This window comes from Eleutherodactylus coqui, chromosome 3 (assembly GCF_035609145.1).
Source record: "Eleutherodactylus coqui strain aEleCoq1 chromosome 3, aEleCoq1.hap1, whole genome shotgun sequence".
In the NCBI taxonomy this organism is placed as follows: domain Eukaryota; kingdom Metazoa; phylum Chordata; class Amphibia; order Anura; family Eleutherodactylidae; genus Eleutherodactylus; species Eleutherodactylus coqui.
Window position 1 is genome coordinate 4377096 of NC_089839.1, and position 18147 is coordinate 4395242.

The 18147-nt window shown below is 44.7% G+C and overlaps 1 protein-coding gene across 1 annotated transcript in view; it reads right to left on the reverse strand.

Moving 5' to 3' along the window:
• The window catches only part of USH2A (usherin), a 903954-nt gene that overhangs the window by 20679 nt on the left and 865128 nt on the right, over positions 1-18147 (reverse strand). The window contains exons 63-66 of the mRNA XM_066594449.1: positions 17369-17607; positions 15341-15561; positions 7590-7766; positions 6954-7037 (exon numbers count right to left, since the gene is read on the reverse strand). Of these exons, the coding sequence (XP_066450546.1) occupies positions 6954-7037; positions 7590-7766; positions 15341-15561; positions 17369-17607 (721 nt within the window). The remainder of the gene's footprint in view (positions 1-6953; positions 7038-7589; positions 7767-15340; positions 15562-17368; positions 17608-18147) is intronic.

Below are 18147 nucleotides of genomic sequence, written 5' to 3' on the forward strand. Positions count from 1 at the left end.
GTTTTGGAGGAGGAGAAGGAGGAGGAGGGGAAGGAGGAGGAGGGGGAGTTGGAAGAGACAGCTGGCCACACTGCAGAGGGTACCTATGCTGCTTGCCTCTCATCTGTTCAGCGTGTATGGGCTGAAGAGGAGGAAGAGGGGGAGGATCCTGAAAGTCATCTTCCAAGTGAGGACAGCGATGTCTTGCATATTGGGACACTGGCATACATGGCTGACTTCATGCTAGGCTGCCTTTCCTGTGACCCTCACGTTAGACGCATTCTGGCCAACACGAATTACTGGGTGTACACCCTTCTCGACTCACGGTATAAGGAGAACCTTTCTACTCTCATTCCTGAAGAGGAAAGGGGTACGAAAATGATGCAATACCACAGGGACCTGGTGGAAAAAGTAATGCTAAAGTTCCCATCTGACAGCGCTAGAAGACGCAGTTCATAGGGCCAAGTAGCAGGGAAGGAGCGGGGATCAGGCAGCATGTCCAGAGCAGGCAGGGGAGCACTCTCCAAGGCCTTTGCCAGCTTTATGGCTCCCCAGCAAGACTGTGTCACCACTCCCCAGTCAAGGCTAAGTCAGAGGGAGCACTGTAAAAAGATTGTGAGGGAGTACGTAGCCGATCGTACCACTGTCCTCCGTGATGCCTCTGCTCCATACAACTATTGGGTGTCACAGCTGGACACGTGGCACGAACTTGCGCTGTACGCCCTGGAGGAGCTGGCCTGCCCTGCCGCTAGCGTCTTGTCAGAGAGGGTGTTTAGTGCAGCTGGGGGAATCATCACAGATAAGCGCACCGGCCTGTCAACTGCCAGCGCCGACATGCTTACACTCATAAAGATGAACTAAGGCTTGATTTCCCCAGACTTCTCTTCTCCACCGGTGGAAAGCAGCGGAACCTAATGATTCTTTTCGCTGCAACAGGAGAAAAAAGCATCCTCTATCACTACAAAAAAAGGGGAAATTAGCTTTGCCAATCACTCTTGGATATTATTACTCCTCCTCCTCCTCCTAAAACAGCATGTCATCACGCTGAGTTGCCAATTTTTCGGCTGCCCACAAGGCTCTGCTTACAATTTTTTTACAATTTTTCAAAGTTTCAAAAGTATTGTATTAATACTTTAAACAGTCAGAAACCAATTTCTTTCCCAATGCTGCCTCCAGGCTCTGTTACAAATTAAAGGAGATGTCCCGCGCCGAAACGGGTTTTTTTTTTTTTAAACCCCCCCCCCGTTCGGCGCGAGACAACCCCGATGCAGGGGTTAAAAAAACCACCCGCACAGCGCTTACCTGAATCCCGGCGGTCCGGTGACTTCAATACTTACCGCTGAAGATGGCCGCCGGGATCCTCTATCTTCGTGGACCGCAGCTCTTCTGTGCGGTCCACTGCCGATTCCAGCCTCCTGATTGGCTGGAATCGGCACGTGACGGGGCGGAGCTACACGGAGCTACACGGAGCCCCATAGAGAACAGCAGAAGACCCGGACTGCGCAAGCGCGGCTAATTTGGCCATCGGAGGCCAAAAATTAGTCGGCACCATGGAGACCAGGACGCTAGCAACGGAGCAGGTAAGTAAAAAACTTTTTATAACTTCTGTATGGCTCATAATTAATGCACAATGTATATTACAAAGTGCATTATTATGGCCATGCAGAAGTGTATAGACCCACTTGCTGCCTCGGGACATCTCCTTTAAGCAACAGCGAGCTGTATCTTTAAAAAATGTTTCTGGGTTTCACCTGCCCTCGCGGCTGAGCAATTTTTCAGGGGTGCACTTGTACTCTTGGTACACCAATTTTTCTGGCCCTCGCCTATACTGTTATCTAACTAATTTTTCCGGCCTTCGTCTACACTCATGGTACACCAATGTTTAAGGGGTTCGCCTACACTCTTGGTACAGAAATGTTACAGGAGTCCGCCTATACTCTTGCTATGAAATGTTACTGGGGTCCGCCTATACTTCTGCTACAGAAATGTTACAGGGGTCTGTCTATACTTTTACTACAAAAATTTTACTGGGGTCTGCCTACACTCTTGGTACAGAAATGTTACAGGGGTCCGCCTATACTCTTGCTTTAGAAATGTTACTGGGGTCCGCCTATACTCTTGCTACAGAAATGTTACAGGGGTTCGCCTAAACTTTTGCTTCAAAAATGTTACTGGGGTCCGCCTATGCAGTTTCTACTGAATGGTTTAAGGGGTTCACCTATATTTTGCTACAGAAATGTTACTGGAGTCTCCCTATACTTTTGCTACAGAAATGTTAGTGGGGTCTCCCTATACCTTTGCTACAGAAATGTTAGTGGGGTCCGCCTATACTCTTGCTTTAGAAATGTTACAGGGGTCTGCCTATACTTTTGCTACAGAAATGTTACTGGGGTCCGCCTATACTCTTGCTTTAGAAATGTTACTGGGGTCCGCCTATACTCTTGCTTTAGAAATATTACTGGGGTCCGCCTATACTCTTGCTTTAGAAATGTTACTGGGGTCCGCCTATACTCTTGCTTTAGAAATGTTACTGGGGTCTGCCTATACTCTTGCTATAGAAATGTTACTGGGGTCCGCCTATACTCTTGCTATAGAAATGTTACTGGGGTCTGCCTATACTCTTGCTTTAGAAATGTTACTGGGGTCCGCCTATACTCTTGCTATATGGAGGTGAACAAGGCTCATGCTAGAGTTGAAACACGTTCTTCTTTATCTGTGAATATGCACATATTTTAAACAATAAAGCAGGAAGTTTGTCACACCAGTGCCTCCCCGTCTATGGAATTTACTTGTTAAAGAAAGCCAATGTGATCGCAAGGCTGTATGAGAACTTGGAGACGCACCTGCTGTATGGAACCAGGAGCTTGAAGACGTCTAAGGTGGGATGAAAGCCTTTCTTTCTAAACATTATAGAAATAATACTGGGGTCCGCCTATACCTTTGCTACAGAACTGTTACTGGGGTCTGCCTATGAAGTTTCTACTGAATGGTTTGAGGGGTTCGCCTATAATCTTGCTACAGAAATGTTATTGGGGTCTGCCTATAGTTCTGTTACAGAAATGTTACAGGGGTCTGCCTATACTCTTGCTACGGAAATGTTACTAGGATCCGCCTATACTCTTGCAACAGAAATGTTACAGGGGTCTGCCTATACTTCTGCTACGGAAATGTTACTGGGGTCTGCCTATACCTTTGCTATAGAAATGTTACAGGGGTCTGCCTATACTTCTGCTACGGAAATGTTACAGGGGTCTGCCTATACTTTTGCTACAGAAATGTTACTGGGGTCTGCCTATACTTTTGCTACAGAAATGTTACTGGGGTCTGCCTATGCTGTGGGTGCACAAAGACTTCCCATCATGGTGTTTTACCTATCTGGCACAAATACATTGACTGACTAGGGAAGAATTGTGGGTCGAGGTCCTTGGTGGGGTGAAACTCTGCCATGTTTGGGCACTCTGATTTCTTCCTGTGTAATACCATCTTTGTGCACCAACAGCATAGGCGAACCGAAGGAACTCAAAGACTTCCCATTGCGGTGTTGAGCTATCTGACACCTACACAGAATGAATTGTGTGGGGACACATGGATTTCCCATTGCTATGTAACTCACGGCACCTTGGGTCCCACAAGGTGGAGGCTGGGACCGAGCCTGACCCTGGGCCCGCTCACGTGCTTCCCACACAGAGTATTACTGCATTGTGGACATGTGTAGAAGTGCTGGCACCTGAGTCCCCTTTATGCCCACGTTTGTGGCTTCTGACAATTTTGTGACGGAGGTGGCACGGGATTGGAATGATGATCTGACGTCAATTTATCATCCATTCTCATCAGCCTTGTGGGCTATCACCCACACTTTCAAGGAGGGTCGCTGCCTGGCCCTGCCATCCCTCTGCAGGGTGTGCCTCCGGTTCCTCCTCATCCAGTACGCACTTATAAACAGACATGAGGGTGGTGTGGCTATGAAGCCAGTGTGTGGCATGAGGGCAGCTGAACGCTGCGCAGGGAAACTTTTGTGTGCGCTGTGGACGCAGGATCGTGTGGGGGGGTTGGACAGCCATGTCAGCATGTAACCAAGGAGAAGAGCCAGCGGTGTCACCCGCAGGCAGTGATTGTACTTGGTTGAAGGTAGTGTGGTGCTTGGCTAAGATGTGCCAGCGTTAATGAGGGTTTGTCCGAAGTAAATATTTAGGGGGGTGACGCCAGACTCTTGCCCCCATTTTGGCTTAATAGTGGGACCTGGGAGCCTCAGATGCAGCCATGCATGCTGCCCTGCCCTTCCCTGTCTGTTTATGTGGTGCTTCCATGACTTCCTGATGTTTTCTGGTGTTTCACAAGTCATCAGCTATGCGGAGCATCGGTCATATACAAAAATGCTCAAGTCGCCAATTGACTTCAATGGGGTTCGTTACTCGAAACGAGCTCTTGAGTATTATTGAAAGTTCGGTTAGAGTAACGAGCACCCGAGCATTTTGGTGCTCGCTCATCTCTAATTGACACCTTAGATACTTCCCATAGACATCCTGGCTGCAGAATTCACATCAGAAGGAAATCTTTCAACCCCTTGAGGACTCGGCCTATTCTTCGCTTAAGGACACAATAACTTTTGGTGGATTTTTATTTCCATTTTCAAAAGCCATAACTTTTTATTTTTCCATCGATGCGGCCGTATGAGGGCTTGTTTTTTACTTAGTGAACTGTAGTTTTTATTGGTGCCATTTTTGGGTACATACACTATATTGTAAAACCTTTATCAAATTTTTTATGATAGCAGCGAGAGAAAACGCATCAATTCTGCGATAGATTTTTGTTATTGTTTTTACAGCGTTAATCATGCAGCATAAATGACACAATACATTTTTTCTGCGGGTCAGGGTGATTACAACGATTCCAAAATTCTTATATATTTTTAGGTTTTTCCACTTTTCTGTGATAAAAAACATTTTTTGAAAATTTTTTTTTTTTTTTAATTACTGCAGCCTAGTCCTATAACTTTTTTATTTTTCCATGGACACAGCTCTGTGAGGGCTTATTTTTTGTGAGATGAGCTGTAGTTTTTTTTGGTACCATTTTGGTACATACATCTTTTTTGATCACTTTTATTGCGTTTATAGAGAGACAAAATGAAAATAATAAGCATTTTGCTTCAGTTTTTTAGTTTTTTTTTTACACTTTTTGTCATGCAGAATAAAAAGTGAGTTCAATTTATTGTACGAGTTATTATGAATACAATGATACCAAATATGTGGGATTTTAATAAAAAAAATGTTTATGCTATTGTGGGAAAAAGGACAAAAAAAGTTTTTTTTAAAGTTTTTTTTACATTTTTTTATGTACACTTTTTATGTCCCTGTAGGAGACCTGTACAATCACACCTATGATCGCTATGATAAAGCATTGCGGGACAGAAGTCCTGCATTGCCTTATCGCTTGTATTAGTGATCACAGGCATTGGCAATGCAAGACGCCTGTAGCTGGTGTCCTGTTGCCATGGCAACCCATCGGGCCCTCCGCGATTATATTGCGAGAGTCTAATGACATCACAGAGGGAGCGGGCTCCCTCTGTGGACCCTTTACATGCTGCGATCTATGTAGATCACAGCAGGGAAGAGGTTAAGAGTGGGGGTCAATGCTCCGATGCACCCCCACTGTTGCAGAGGTAGGCTGGCTATCAGTGACAGCTGGCTCCCTCCGCCGAATAGCGCAGGATCTCTTATGATATCGCGCAATCCTCAGGGTGTTACTGTATGCCCTGTTTCGCTAAGTACACCTCTGCCAGGACGCACAGTTACACCCTGTGGCAGAAAGGGGTTAAGGAAGGATATTTAATCATGTGTAGGTCCCAACCCAATATGAAATATCTTTTCAGAATTGGGCGGACCAGGTGAATAAAATGCTCCCACACACATTTAAGTTCGAGGTCCGGAAAACCCTCAAACTGCATATTCCCCCACCTGGTTATAATTTCCAGGACATGTTTGATCATGACCAGAAATATGATGGGCCTATATTCCCGATCAGAGGACCTCATGCAGAGATATGACTGAAATGGGGAATTATGGTTTTTTAGCCTCTCTCCAAATGACCTCAGAGGGGGTGGGGAGAAGGTGCGTTCTAGGGAACCCTTTATAATTTGGGGCTCCACAGATGCAAATTGTCAGAACTTTAGAGATACGCCTAGCATAAGAACTGTCCCTTGTCCATTTTAAAATGAAGCACAACTCTGAAGATTGTGTTCATAATTCATAAGTCTGGGTTCCAGTTTACCTGTAACAAGCTGGTGGTGGCAGTGTCTATGTGTGCGGCATTGTAGAGTGGTGGAGTGTGTTAGAACAGATCAGGTGGTGATTTGAACTTTTGCTTCACATGCATGCAGAAGCCTGGGGAAGCTGGGTACAAATCAGCCTGTATTCTACCAACTCCAAGCTTGGCGGTAGAACAGTCAATCCATGAGTAATCAGGGACAGAGGTGGGATCGATAGGTATTGTCAACCTTCTTTCTCCGTGACAACTATCAGCAGCAGCATGGAGGACATTACAAAGCAGTACTGAGCAGTGTATATGTGATTGCAATAGCTATAAGAAGTAAAACAATATTAGCTACAGCAGCATCCCTGTTTATCTCTCTGCTGCTTTTTCATTTAGCTCCTGCTCCTCCTTCCTCTCCTCTCCATAGGCTTCTATGGAAAGCATGTAATCTAATCTACCAGTGAGCTATTAATCTATCTTGTCTACTAAAATCAATTTTAGCAGTTTTATCAAGTAAATGATCAGTTTAGGATGGAGGAAGGAAGAGGAAAGGAGTCTGATAAGCATTTTTCTTTGATAAGGTACTTTGCATAAATCAGTGGACAATTAGCAAAGTCTGCTGAAAGCTCAATGACCAGATAAAGTGACAAGGAACTGGAAGAGATATAAAGGAGGTTCTTACACAACAGTGTTCGTGCATTCTATACCCCCCCCCCCCCCATTACCTAGTCCTGCAGTGGAGCTGTATCTCATGGTCGGTGTGCTCACACTCCCTATGTCCGTCGTACACGTCACCTGGAAATAAAAGGCTGCAGAACAAGAATATAATATAAATATAACTATCTGGGGATACTTTATTAAAATAGTAATTATAGACTTTATAGACCTTGGTCCATCCAGTACAGCTCCGCCCATCCAGTACAGCTCCACCCATCTGGTACAACTCCGCCCATCCAGTACAGCTCCACCCATCTGGTACAGCTCCACCCATCTGATACAGCTTATTATCCTGCAGAGTGAAGGAAGTCAGACTCCACCCATGAGGTAGAAGACAATTTTCCTCACTTTAGGGAAAAAATTCCTTCCTGACTCCAATTTTAAATCAGAATAATCGACCCTTCTAAGTAATCAGTGATATAACATGTAATATTGTAGCAAGCAACAAAGGCGTGCAGGCCCCTTTAAATGCTTCCATATATGGGCTTTCCCTAAAGGCAATATGTACCATAGTGGAAACTTCAGCAGCTGGGCTGCAGCTCAGGTTTGCCCCATTCTCCTGACCTAAACATGGCACGGACCTGCACTGGGCCCTCTAGTCTTTACAAGTAATTCAGCATTAAGGGCACCCAGCAGGCACTTACTTTTATCAGTGGTCTTCTGGATGTGCACGCTGGAGTCCAGCCCGCTGTACAGTCGCTGCCCGCGCTCGGTCAGGACAAACTCTCTCAGCTGCCCGTTAAGCTGGAAGCTTAGCCCCCAGTCCAGAAATATGGCGGTGATGTTACTTGACGCGTGGAAACTTGTTTTGTACACCGGATCTAGAAGAAGCATAAAACGTAAGAAGGAACAATACAGAAATTGGACCCGTACTGCCAGCTGGCATATGTATACAGACCTATGGGTGGCGCTGTACTATTACTACTATGCTATAGCCAAAGAATCAAACCAGTTACTACAGCAGATGGGAGTCTGCGTATCTATCTATCTATCTCATATCTATCTATCTATCTATCTATCTATCTATCTATCTATCTATCTATCTATCTATCTATCTATCTATCTATCTATCTATCCCATATCTATCTATCTCCTATCTATCTATCTATCTATCTATCTATCTATCTATCTATCTATCTATCTATCTCCTATCTATCTATCTATCTATCTATCTATCTATCTATCTATCTATCTATCTATCTATCTATCTATCTATCTATCTTATATCTATCTATCTGTCTCATATCTATGTATCTATCTATCTCCTATCTATCTATCTATCTATCTCTCTATCTATCTCCTATCTATCTATCTATCTATCTATCTATCTATCTATCTATCTATCTCATATCTATCTATCTATCTATCTATCTATCTATCTATCTATCTATCTATCTCCTATCTATCTATCTATCTATCTATCTATCTATCTATCTATCTATCTATCTATCTATCTTATATCTATCTATCTGTCTCATATCTATGTATCTATCTATCTCCTATCTATCTATCTATCTCTCTATCTATCTATCTCCTATCTATCTATCTATCTTTCTATCTATCTCATATCTATCTATCTCCTATCTATCTATCTATCTATCTATCTATCTATCTATCTATCTATCTATCTATCTATCTATCTATCTATCTATCTATCTATCTATCTATCTATCTATCTATCTATCTATCTATCTATCTATCTATCGCACTTAGTATGGCTGGCACTCTTCCCTCAGATAAATGATGCTGGGCAGGTTCAGTATTTATGATGACGGTGTCCAGAGGACGCTACAAATTGATTAAATGATTCTTTAAAGTGGGCTTCTAAGTAAGTCAATTATGCAGTTGTGTCACCCGCTCATTTGTATCGCTTTTCTTTCAGCCATTATCTCGCTTCCCGATTGTTTAAAAAAAAAAAAAGAAAAAAAAAGCCTCTAAAAAGCAATTTGTGAATAATAATTTATTTTTACCAACTAATTAATCAATACATGTGCAGGCGGGTTCATTACCAGGAGCGTCATTCACAGCGCAGCTCATGGAAGTAACTTTGTGCTCATGCCAAGGACACGGCTATTTATCTCTCCCATCACAAAGAAAACAGAGAAAAGCAGCGAGAATTATGTGAAAAAGCAAACAAGCAAAAGAGCAAAACTCCGAGGAGCAACCCAGAGTTACATGGCGAGCCCAGGCTCTACACAGTGTGTGCGGCTGCACAGGGCAATCGTCACCAGCTGGCAGAGGGGCTCTAGTCCGCCTGTCCAGATGCGCTGCATCCTCCATGTAGGAGTGTCTTGTGAAGCTACATGAATCATCCTCCTCCTGGCTCTGTCTCCTCTCTCATGTTCGGAGGCACCAGTGTCAGCCCATCAAGGCTCCCACAACACAAATGCTTAGTTCTGCAACTGTATTTATGTTATGAGTTTGGTTCTGGTTTTGTATTTATGAGCTTGGTTCTGCTGCTGTATTTATACTGAGCCTAGTGCTCGTGATGTATTCACACCCTGAGATTAGTTCTGGCATTGTGTTTATGATCTTGGTTCTGCTGCTGTATTTATATACTGACGTTGGTTCAGGAACTGTATTTACATACTGTAGTTGGTTCTCGTGTATGCATTGTGGTTAGTACTCGTACTGTATTTATGTTATGAGCTTGGATTCGGTGCTGTATTTATGTACTGGGGTTGATTCTGGTATTGTATCTATGTACGGAGCTTGGTTTGTGCTGTAATCATGTTATGACTGAGTCTGGTGCTGTATTTATATTATGAGCTTGGTTCTGGTGCTGTATTTATACTGAGCTTAGTGCTCGTGATGTATTCACACACTAAGATTAGTTCTGGCATTGTATTCATATTATGTACTTGGTTCTGGTGCTGCATTTACATACTGAGGTTGATTCTGGTATGGTTTCTATGTACTGAGCTTGGTTTGTGCTGTAATTTATGTTATGAGTTTGATTATAGTTCTGTATTTGCATACTGAGCTTAGTTCTGGTGCTGTATTTAGCTTATGAGTTTCGTTATTGGACAACACTTTCACTGTGGCAGAAGAATCAACTGCCCTTTGAATATACTTTTCACTGTAATGATTCTTATTTCTTTATTAAAAACAACCTCTACTAATAACTATATTAAAAACAATCTCTTCAAGGCTGGTTGTTGAGGAGGAGCTGGGCTGGGTGGTATCTGGGAGGAGGTATTGGAGATACGAACCAACCCTACAGCAGTGATTTACCCTAATCCCCACACTAGATTAGGATTTTCTACTATTGGGGTGAAATCTCCCCTTTATTGTTAAGCAGGATTTAGAATATCCTTTTGGAATAGAAAGTTTCGGTTTCTGCTGAGGCTGCGTTATTGTAGCGGAAACGCATTGACCCTCGCGAACGCTCCTCATGTCTATTAGGCTGCTTAGAATGCAGTAGAAACAATCCTGGGATTCTAATTTAATCTGGCAACAATGTATCTACTAGAGGAATTCTGAGAATAGTGCAGGAAAAACATTTTCCAGGATAGATTGAGATTCTTGTGGTTCTCCACTTGGTAGGAACCGTTTTTCTCGTACCTGGAGGACGGTTTTGGAACGTCACCCATACATTTAGGCGACAACTGCAGGATTGCATGAATTGCAATCGCTTTTTCCAGAATCAGTCCGTACTGCATTTTCTAGATTATCTGTCCTTCCACAGGATCGGTGAAAGTGATTTTGTGTGTCTGTCAGTTCAGTCTTAGGGCGAGCACCCACTGGCGTTTTTTTACCTGCGTTTTGCGTTTTGCGTTTTTCCTGCACAGGCATAGAGATAACATGTGTTCCTGTCCACTGGCGTTTTTTTTGCGTTGCGTTTGCGTTTTTAACATAGGAACTGTCAGTTGCATATGTGTCCCTATTTTTCTCCTAATGCACCCATGAATGTCAATGGAAATTAACGGAAAACGCCGCGAAAACGCCGCGAAAAACGCCGCGAAAAACGCGCGGAAAAACGCGAGAAACGCGGCGAAAACGCTGCGTTTTTTTCCCGCGGAGAACGCAAACGCCAGTGGGTGCTCGCCCTTATTGTTTTTAATATAGTCATTCATAAAGCTTGTTGTTATTGGACAATATTTATTCACTGAGCTGTTCTGGTGCTGTATCTATGTACTGAGGTTGGTTCTGGTACTGTATTTAGATTCTATTATTTGTTCTGGTGCTTGCTTTATGTTACGATATTGGTTCTGGTGCTGTATTTACATACTGAGCTTAGTTCTGGGCCTGTTTTAATTTATTGAACTTTTTTCAGGTACTGTATTTATGTTATGAGCTAAACTCTGGTGCTGTAGGTATGAATTGAGTGTGGTTCTAGTGCTGTACTTATGTTATGAGCTTGATTCTAGTACTGTATGTACTCAGCTTGTTTCTGGTGCTGTATAAACACACTGAGATTAGTTCTGGTGCAGTATTTGTTATGAGCTTGGTTCAAATGCTCTAGTTATGTACTGGTGTTGATTCTGGAACTGTATCTATTTACTGAGCTTGGTTCTGGTGTATATTTATGTTATGAGCTTGTTTCTGGTGTTGTATTTATGAGTTTGGTTTCGATGCTGTATTTATGTGCTGGGGTAGATTCTCGTATCATATCTATGTACTGAGCTTGGTGTAGCATTCAGGCACTGGATTAGAGCCATAGGTGTGGTAGCCACAAGTCTAGAGAATGGTCAAGGAAAGCCAGGAGTCGATGACTGGAGGTCTTGTGCTGCGATACAAATGGAAGAGGCGGGTATCGCTGTCAGGAAAGAAGCCAGAGGTTAATATCAGTAGGTCTTTAGTAGTAGTAGTAGTAGTAGAGGAGTAGGCAGGAGTGAAGCTTGATCAAGGCTGTGGAGCACAATAATCTTGCAAGGAGCTGGGGAAGGGCCAGGCTTTTATAGGATGTCCTAATTAGAAGCAGGGCGGGGAACCAAACTAGGAGTAGAGGATCATGGCTAAGCTCAGCAGGGGAATGGTTCAGATGGCTGGGTGGCTCCGCAGGGAGAGCTACTGACTTTGAGAGCAGGATGTCCTGGGTTTGAGTCCTGATACTTGGTTTATGCAGGAATTATGTTATGAGTAGAGCTGAGCGAACGTACTCTGCCGAGCTTAATGCTCGTTCGAGTATTAGTGTACTCGATGGTGCTCGTTACTCGCCGTGTTCGACCCCGCCCCAGTTTTTGGCTCCTTGCCGCTGTGACGTACCTGTTTTGGCCCCTCCCCGCAGCGCGCATCAATGGCAAATTTTTTGGCTGGCAGGCAGGCATTGGGAGAGAGAGAGAGAGAGAGAGAGAACACACGAACCAAGAAAGAAAAAAAAAAGCTCGGCACCCGGCGTCCCACATAGAAAAATGCTCGAGTTTCCCATTGTAGTCAATGGGGTTCGTTACTCGAGTAAATCTCTCAAATTTTAGGAAAAGCTTGACTCGCATAACGCGGACCCGAGCATTTGGGTGCTCGCTCATCTCTAGTTATGAGTTTGATCTTGGTGCTGTATTTATTTGCTGAGCTTGGTTCTGATGTTTTTTCTATGTACTGAGGTTGGTTATGGTGCTGTATTTATGAATTGGGGTTGGTTCTGGTGCTTTATTTATAGTATAATCTTAGTTCTGGTGCAATTTTTATGTTATGAGCTTGATTTTGGTACTGTTTGTACTGAATCTGGTGCTGTATTTATGCACTGAAATTAGTTCTGGTGCTGTATGTATATTATGAGTTTCTGCTGCTGGTATCGTATCTATGTACTGAGCTTGGTTTGTTACTTAATTACATTATGAGCTTGATTCTGGTGCTGTATTTATGTTATGAGATAGGTTCTGTATTTATGAGCTTGCTTGTGATGCTGTATTTATTCTCTGAGCTGTTCTGATGCTGTATTATGTACTGAGATTTATTTGTGGTGAAATTATTAGAGTTGAGCGAACATACTCTGCCCAGCTTGATGCTCGTTCGAGTATTAGCGTACTCGATGGTGCTCGTTACTCGAATGAGCATAACACCGTGTTTGACCCCGCCCCAGTTTTTGGCTCCTCCCCGCTTTGACGGTCTGTTGTGGCCCCTCCCCGCTGCAGCGCGCTCGTCAATGGCAAATGTTTTGGCTGGCTGGCTGGGAGTGAGAGAGAGAGAACCAAGAAGAAAAAAAAAAGCTCGTCACCCGGCGTCCCACATACAAAAATGCTCGAGTCTCCCATTGTAGTAAATGGGGTTCGTTATTTGAGTAGAGCTCTCGAATTTTACGAAAAGCTCGACTCGAATGACGCAGACCCGAGCATTTGGGTGCTCGCTCATCTCTAGTTATTATGTATTGAGCTTGGTTCTGGTGCTGTATCTATTCTCTAAGCTGTTCTGGCATGGGTTTACTGCTCTCTTGCTGCTTTGAGCACAGGCAAACACAGTGCAATATATATTGGCATTTTCATATAAGCACCAAAATAAATTCCACATAGGGTACCATCTAACCGAAGGCAGACACTAGAGAGTTATGTCTGACCACAGCACTGCCCGAGACCACCAGGGAATAGAGACTTAAAGGGGTATTCCCACAATTAAGCTTTGTTACTTATCCAAAGGACAGGTGATAAAGGTCTGATTAGTGGGGTCTCACTGTTAGATCCCCCATTGATCCCAAGAATGAGCGCCCTGTGTCCCTTCTCCTTTTCAATGCACATCCACATTGAGGAGGAGCTTAAATAGGGGGGCAGGTCAGCATGCGTGGTTCCGCCCTCATTGTGGTGGGTGCAGTGAAAAGGAGAGGGAACACGAGACCCCCATTCTTAGGATAAGTAAAGGGGACATGGGACCCCTGTTCTTATGATTGGTGGGGTGTCAGCAGTGAGACCTCCACCAATCAGACGTTTATCACTTCTCCCCTTCACTGTCAGACCACCAGAGAGTTTACATTAACCCATTAATTTCCTTATGCCTCTAAATATTTTTAAATGAGGGGAAAAAAATGACTAAAAATGGATTATATTTTTTTCTGTGATGGTCCCGAACTATCCAGACAGACTGGCAAAGCGAGCAGCTGTTCGGGACCCCCTGTCCTAAGGGGCCCTGGAAGGATGGGATGGTCAAGAGCAACCTAAATTTACTATTAACCCATTCACCACTCTAAACCACCAGAACTCTTTTTAATAATGAGAAAAATGCGCACCTACTTCTGATCACCATTTAAGTGATTACCAGTTAGAGTGCTGCGGCTTCCCGGCTAGCAATTACTCAGCGGCACTGTTACGGGTGCACAACTTGATGGCATAGCGTAGACCTGGGATCCTCCTTCCCTGACCTCTCCTCCTTGGTTCCGCAGGAGGAGAAGAGAGGGGAGGAGGCATCCAGGCACACACACTTCCACCGCAGCAGCACCAAGCAAAGAAGCAGCGGCGCTCAGAACTTCAGGAGGAGGTAAGTATATGGGTATCACAACATAACTAATAACAAACAAACACAGCTGTATCGCTCCTCATCCACAGCGCAGGGAGTGCCTCTCACTCTATTGCTCATCACCCACAGTGCAGGGAGTGCCTCTCACTTTGTACCGCTCCTCATCAACAGTGCAGGGAGTGCCTCTCACTCTGTCACCCATCACCCACAGTGCAGGGAGTGCCTCTCACTCTGTCACCCATCACCCACAGTGCAGGGAGTGCCTCTCACTCTGTACCGCTCCTCATCAACAGTGCAGAGTGCCTCTCACTCTGTCAGCCATCATCCAAAGTGCAGGGAGTGCCTCTTACTCAGTCGGCCATCATCCATAGTGCAGGGAGTGCCTCTCACTCTATCGCTCATCATCCATAGTGCAGGGAGTGCCTCTTATTCTTTACCGCTCCTCATACACAGTGGAGGGAGTGCCTCTTACCCAGTCGGCCATCATCTACAGTGCAGGGAGTGCCTCTCACTCTGTCAGCCATCATCCAAAGTGCAGGGAGTGCCTCTTACTCAGTTGGCCATCATCTACAGTGCAGGGAGTGCCTCTCACTCTATCGCTCATCATCCATAGTGCAGGGAGTGCCTCTCACTCTGTCACCCATCATCCATATTGCAGGGAGTGCCTCTCACTCTGTCACCCATCATCCAAGGTGCAGGGAGTGCCTCTCACTCTGTATTGTTCCTCATCCACAGTGCAGGGAGTGCCTCTCACTCTGTCACCCATCATCCATAGTGCAGGGAGTGCCTCTCACTCTGTCACCCATCATCCATAGTGCAGGGAGTGCCTCTCACTCTGTCACCTATCATCCAAGGTGCAGGGAGTGCCTCTCACTCTGTCACCCATCATCCAAGGTGCAGGGAGTGCCTCTCACTCTGTATCGTTCCTCATCCACAGTGCAGGGAGTGCCTCTCACTCTCTGGCCCATCAGTCACACATTGGGCTCTGCACATTCTTACACTCTTGACGTACTTTCTTTTAAGGTTGTGCACTGGACCCAGTCGGAGCTGGTGCTTCCTTGGGAGTTGTAGCAGGTCACCCTCAGGCTGTATGTGGTGAATGGCTGCAGGTCTGTAATGTTGCATGATTCCTCCATTCCTGAATATGTTATCTCTGAGGCTCCTTCAGTACAAGATGCTCCAACAGTTCGGTCCGATGGAGGAGGGCAGGTCACCTGCATGTGGACTTCATACCTACCAGCAAAAATGAAAAAAAAACTATTGAAGGTATTTTTGGTGACCCAATGGATATTGCAGATTGATCTTCTTGTTCATTTGCTTTTAAATGGAAATGTTACCATAGACGTGAGACATATAAGATCGTACCATGAACTAGAATCAATATCCTAACAGGACCACTCAGTCCTACTGTCTAGCAAGGGACATCCAGAGCCTCCGCTCCAGTGCCAGCTGGTGTAGACCATTTTTTTTTGTTTTTTTGATGTTTCTTGAGTTGCCCATATACATGACATGAATATTGGCTGAGACAGCAGGACCGGCTGACCAACTAAGGCCCCATTCAGACCTCATTATTGGCCCATCCGGGGATCCCGTTGAGGTGTCTGTTTAAGATCCAGACATGGCATCCTTGGACAGGACCCCTAGATGGAGCCAATAACGAGGTCAGAATGGACTCCTTGATGGTCAGCTGGCCTTTCTGATTCAGCCAATATTCAACTAATGTGTATGGGAAGCCTTAGGAATAGTGTTGAGCAATCCAAACTAGTAGAACCTTGTTTTGCGTCAAACTCATCTAAAAGTTCAGTTTGGCATAAACTTGAACCAAGCTTTTAGCAAAGTTTGACCCGAAACAGGGTTATAGTGGTTTGGTTTGCTCAACACTACTCCTGACCACTGGTGTATAACACGGTCTAAGAGCCAGAAAAGCCACGTATAACACACTTTATGGCTCTTAGACCGTGTTATCCACCAGTTTTAGTGGTTCTGGTGAACTTCTGTCTCAGTTCAAATTAATGCAGACCAAAGCAAACTGTTCGCAATAGTTTGGTGAGCCGGCCAAACCGAACGTCTCCCTCACTACTATTTAGGAACATTAAAAAATCCTGACAGAAGCTATCTCAGCCATTATCGAAAACTGCGGAAATGGAGACCAACAGACTGTTTTGGCATGTTTCTATTCATTTCCGGCATTTTGTACCAGAAAAAGTAACGTGTTGAAATGAACAGAAACGTACAAAAAGTGAGATCTATTGGTCTCCATTTCACCAGAATTCAATAAGGTTCCATCCAAGCCCAGTCTAGCAGTTCTGTTTTGGGGATTTTGAGACTCCAAGAGAAAGCCTATAAGGAGGTATGCATGGGGTCTAATGTGTATGGCTGTGTCCCAACTTCGGCAGATGTTGGGGAAAAACAAAGATCTGGTATGTTGGCTTTCAGCATGTCTGAGACTTCATTCAGATGAATCAGAGGGACTCTGGGTGCCGCCATATTGCGCCTCCATACATAACTGTTTCCAGAGCTTGTCCCCCCTAGATGCAACGCTACAAAGAGTGAACACCTCTGTAATGCTTCATGGGATCATTCCGCAGAACTACATGCAAACAGGAGTATACAGCAGTACCGGAGAGCCCTATATACTCTATTACGTCTCCGGAGCTTGTAACAGAGCTCGGATACGACCGTGTGCATGAAGACTGAAGGAGCTGAACGGGTCTTTAAGTCGATATCAATATTATTATAGCGATGCGTCGGATACGTTGTAGCTTTACGTCTTATGAAATCTTCCTTCGTTCCGTATTCCAGGTCGTTTCCACATCATCCCAAGGTTATCGTCTCCTGAAGATACGACTTTGATGAAAATGTTCTTGGTTCACCCTGTCTTAAGAAGGTATAGACGCCTCCACAGATCCCAAAGACGAACAGCGTGATATGATTAAAGCCCCCCGCCAGCCGCCTAATATATCACACGATTGACTGAAATATGACATTTAGTTAATTAATTATAAGATATTTCTAAATGTCACCGGAATCCGGCACTTACCGCTGAATAATGCCATTGGGTGACCCCGGCGCGCTCCACCGCAGTGACACTGCCCTTGAAGTTTTGTGTGTTACATGTGGAGGTCGCTGGTGGGAAGGTGAAGCTGAGAGAGTCGTAAGCTGAGCGACTGCACCTTTACTGCAGCACGACAGACACGTGCAAGCCTCAACGCCGAGGGAGTAGTTGGTGAAGGGCTGCAGTCCATGAAGGGTCTGTTGGATGGAAGTTCCTTCAGACACCTATGAGAGGGAAAATATAAGTATTAAGTATCAGGAAGAACAGAAAACTGAAGGGGGCGCCGATGGCATCTCACCGCTATACAGTAGGCCATCAGTTTCCAATAAATAGAGCTCTGTGATTTCTGCCTATCACAGTGCCTATCTAATTGGCCTTTATAGACTAACTGGCCCCTTTATTAGAGCCCCTGTCCCTTTATCCCAGACCTTGGCTCTTTATTAGAGCCCCTGTCCCTTTATCCCAGACCTTGGCCCTTTATTAGAGCCCCTGTCCCTTTATCCCAGACCTTGGCCCTTTATTAGAGCCCCTGTCCCTTAATCCCAGACCTTGGCCCTTTATTAGAGCCCCCAAACCTTTATTGAAGTTCCTGGTTCTTTATTAGAACCCCCTGGCTCCAGTATTACAGCCTCTGGTCCTTTATTAGAGCCCCCAGTCCTTTATTAGAGCTCCAGGATCCTTTATTAGAGCCCTCGACCCACTCATAATTTGCGCCTCCCTCTAAGGTAATTCTCCCCGTGATCCCAGAGTGCGGCATAAAATCC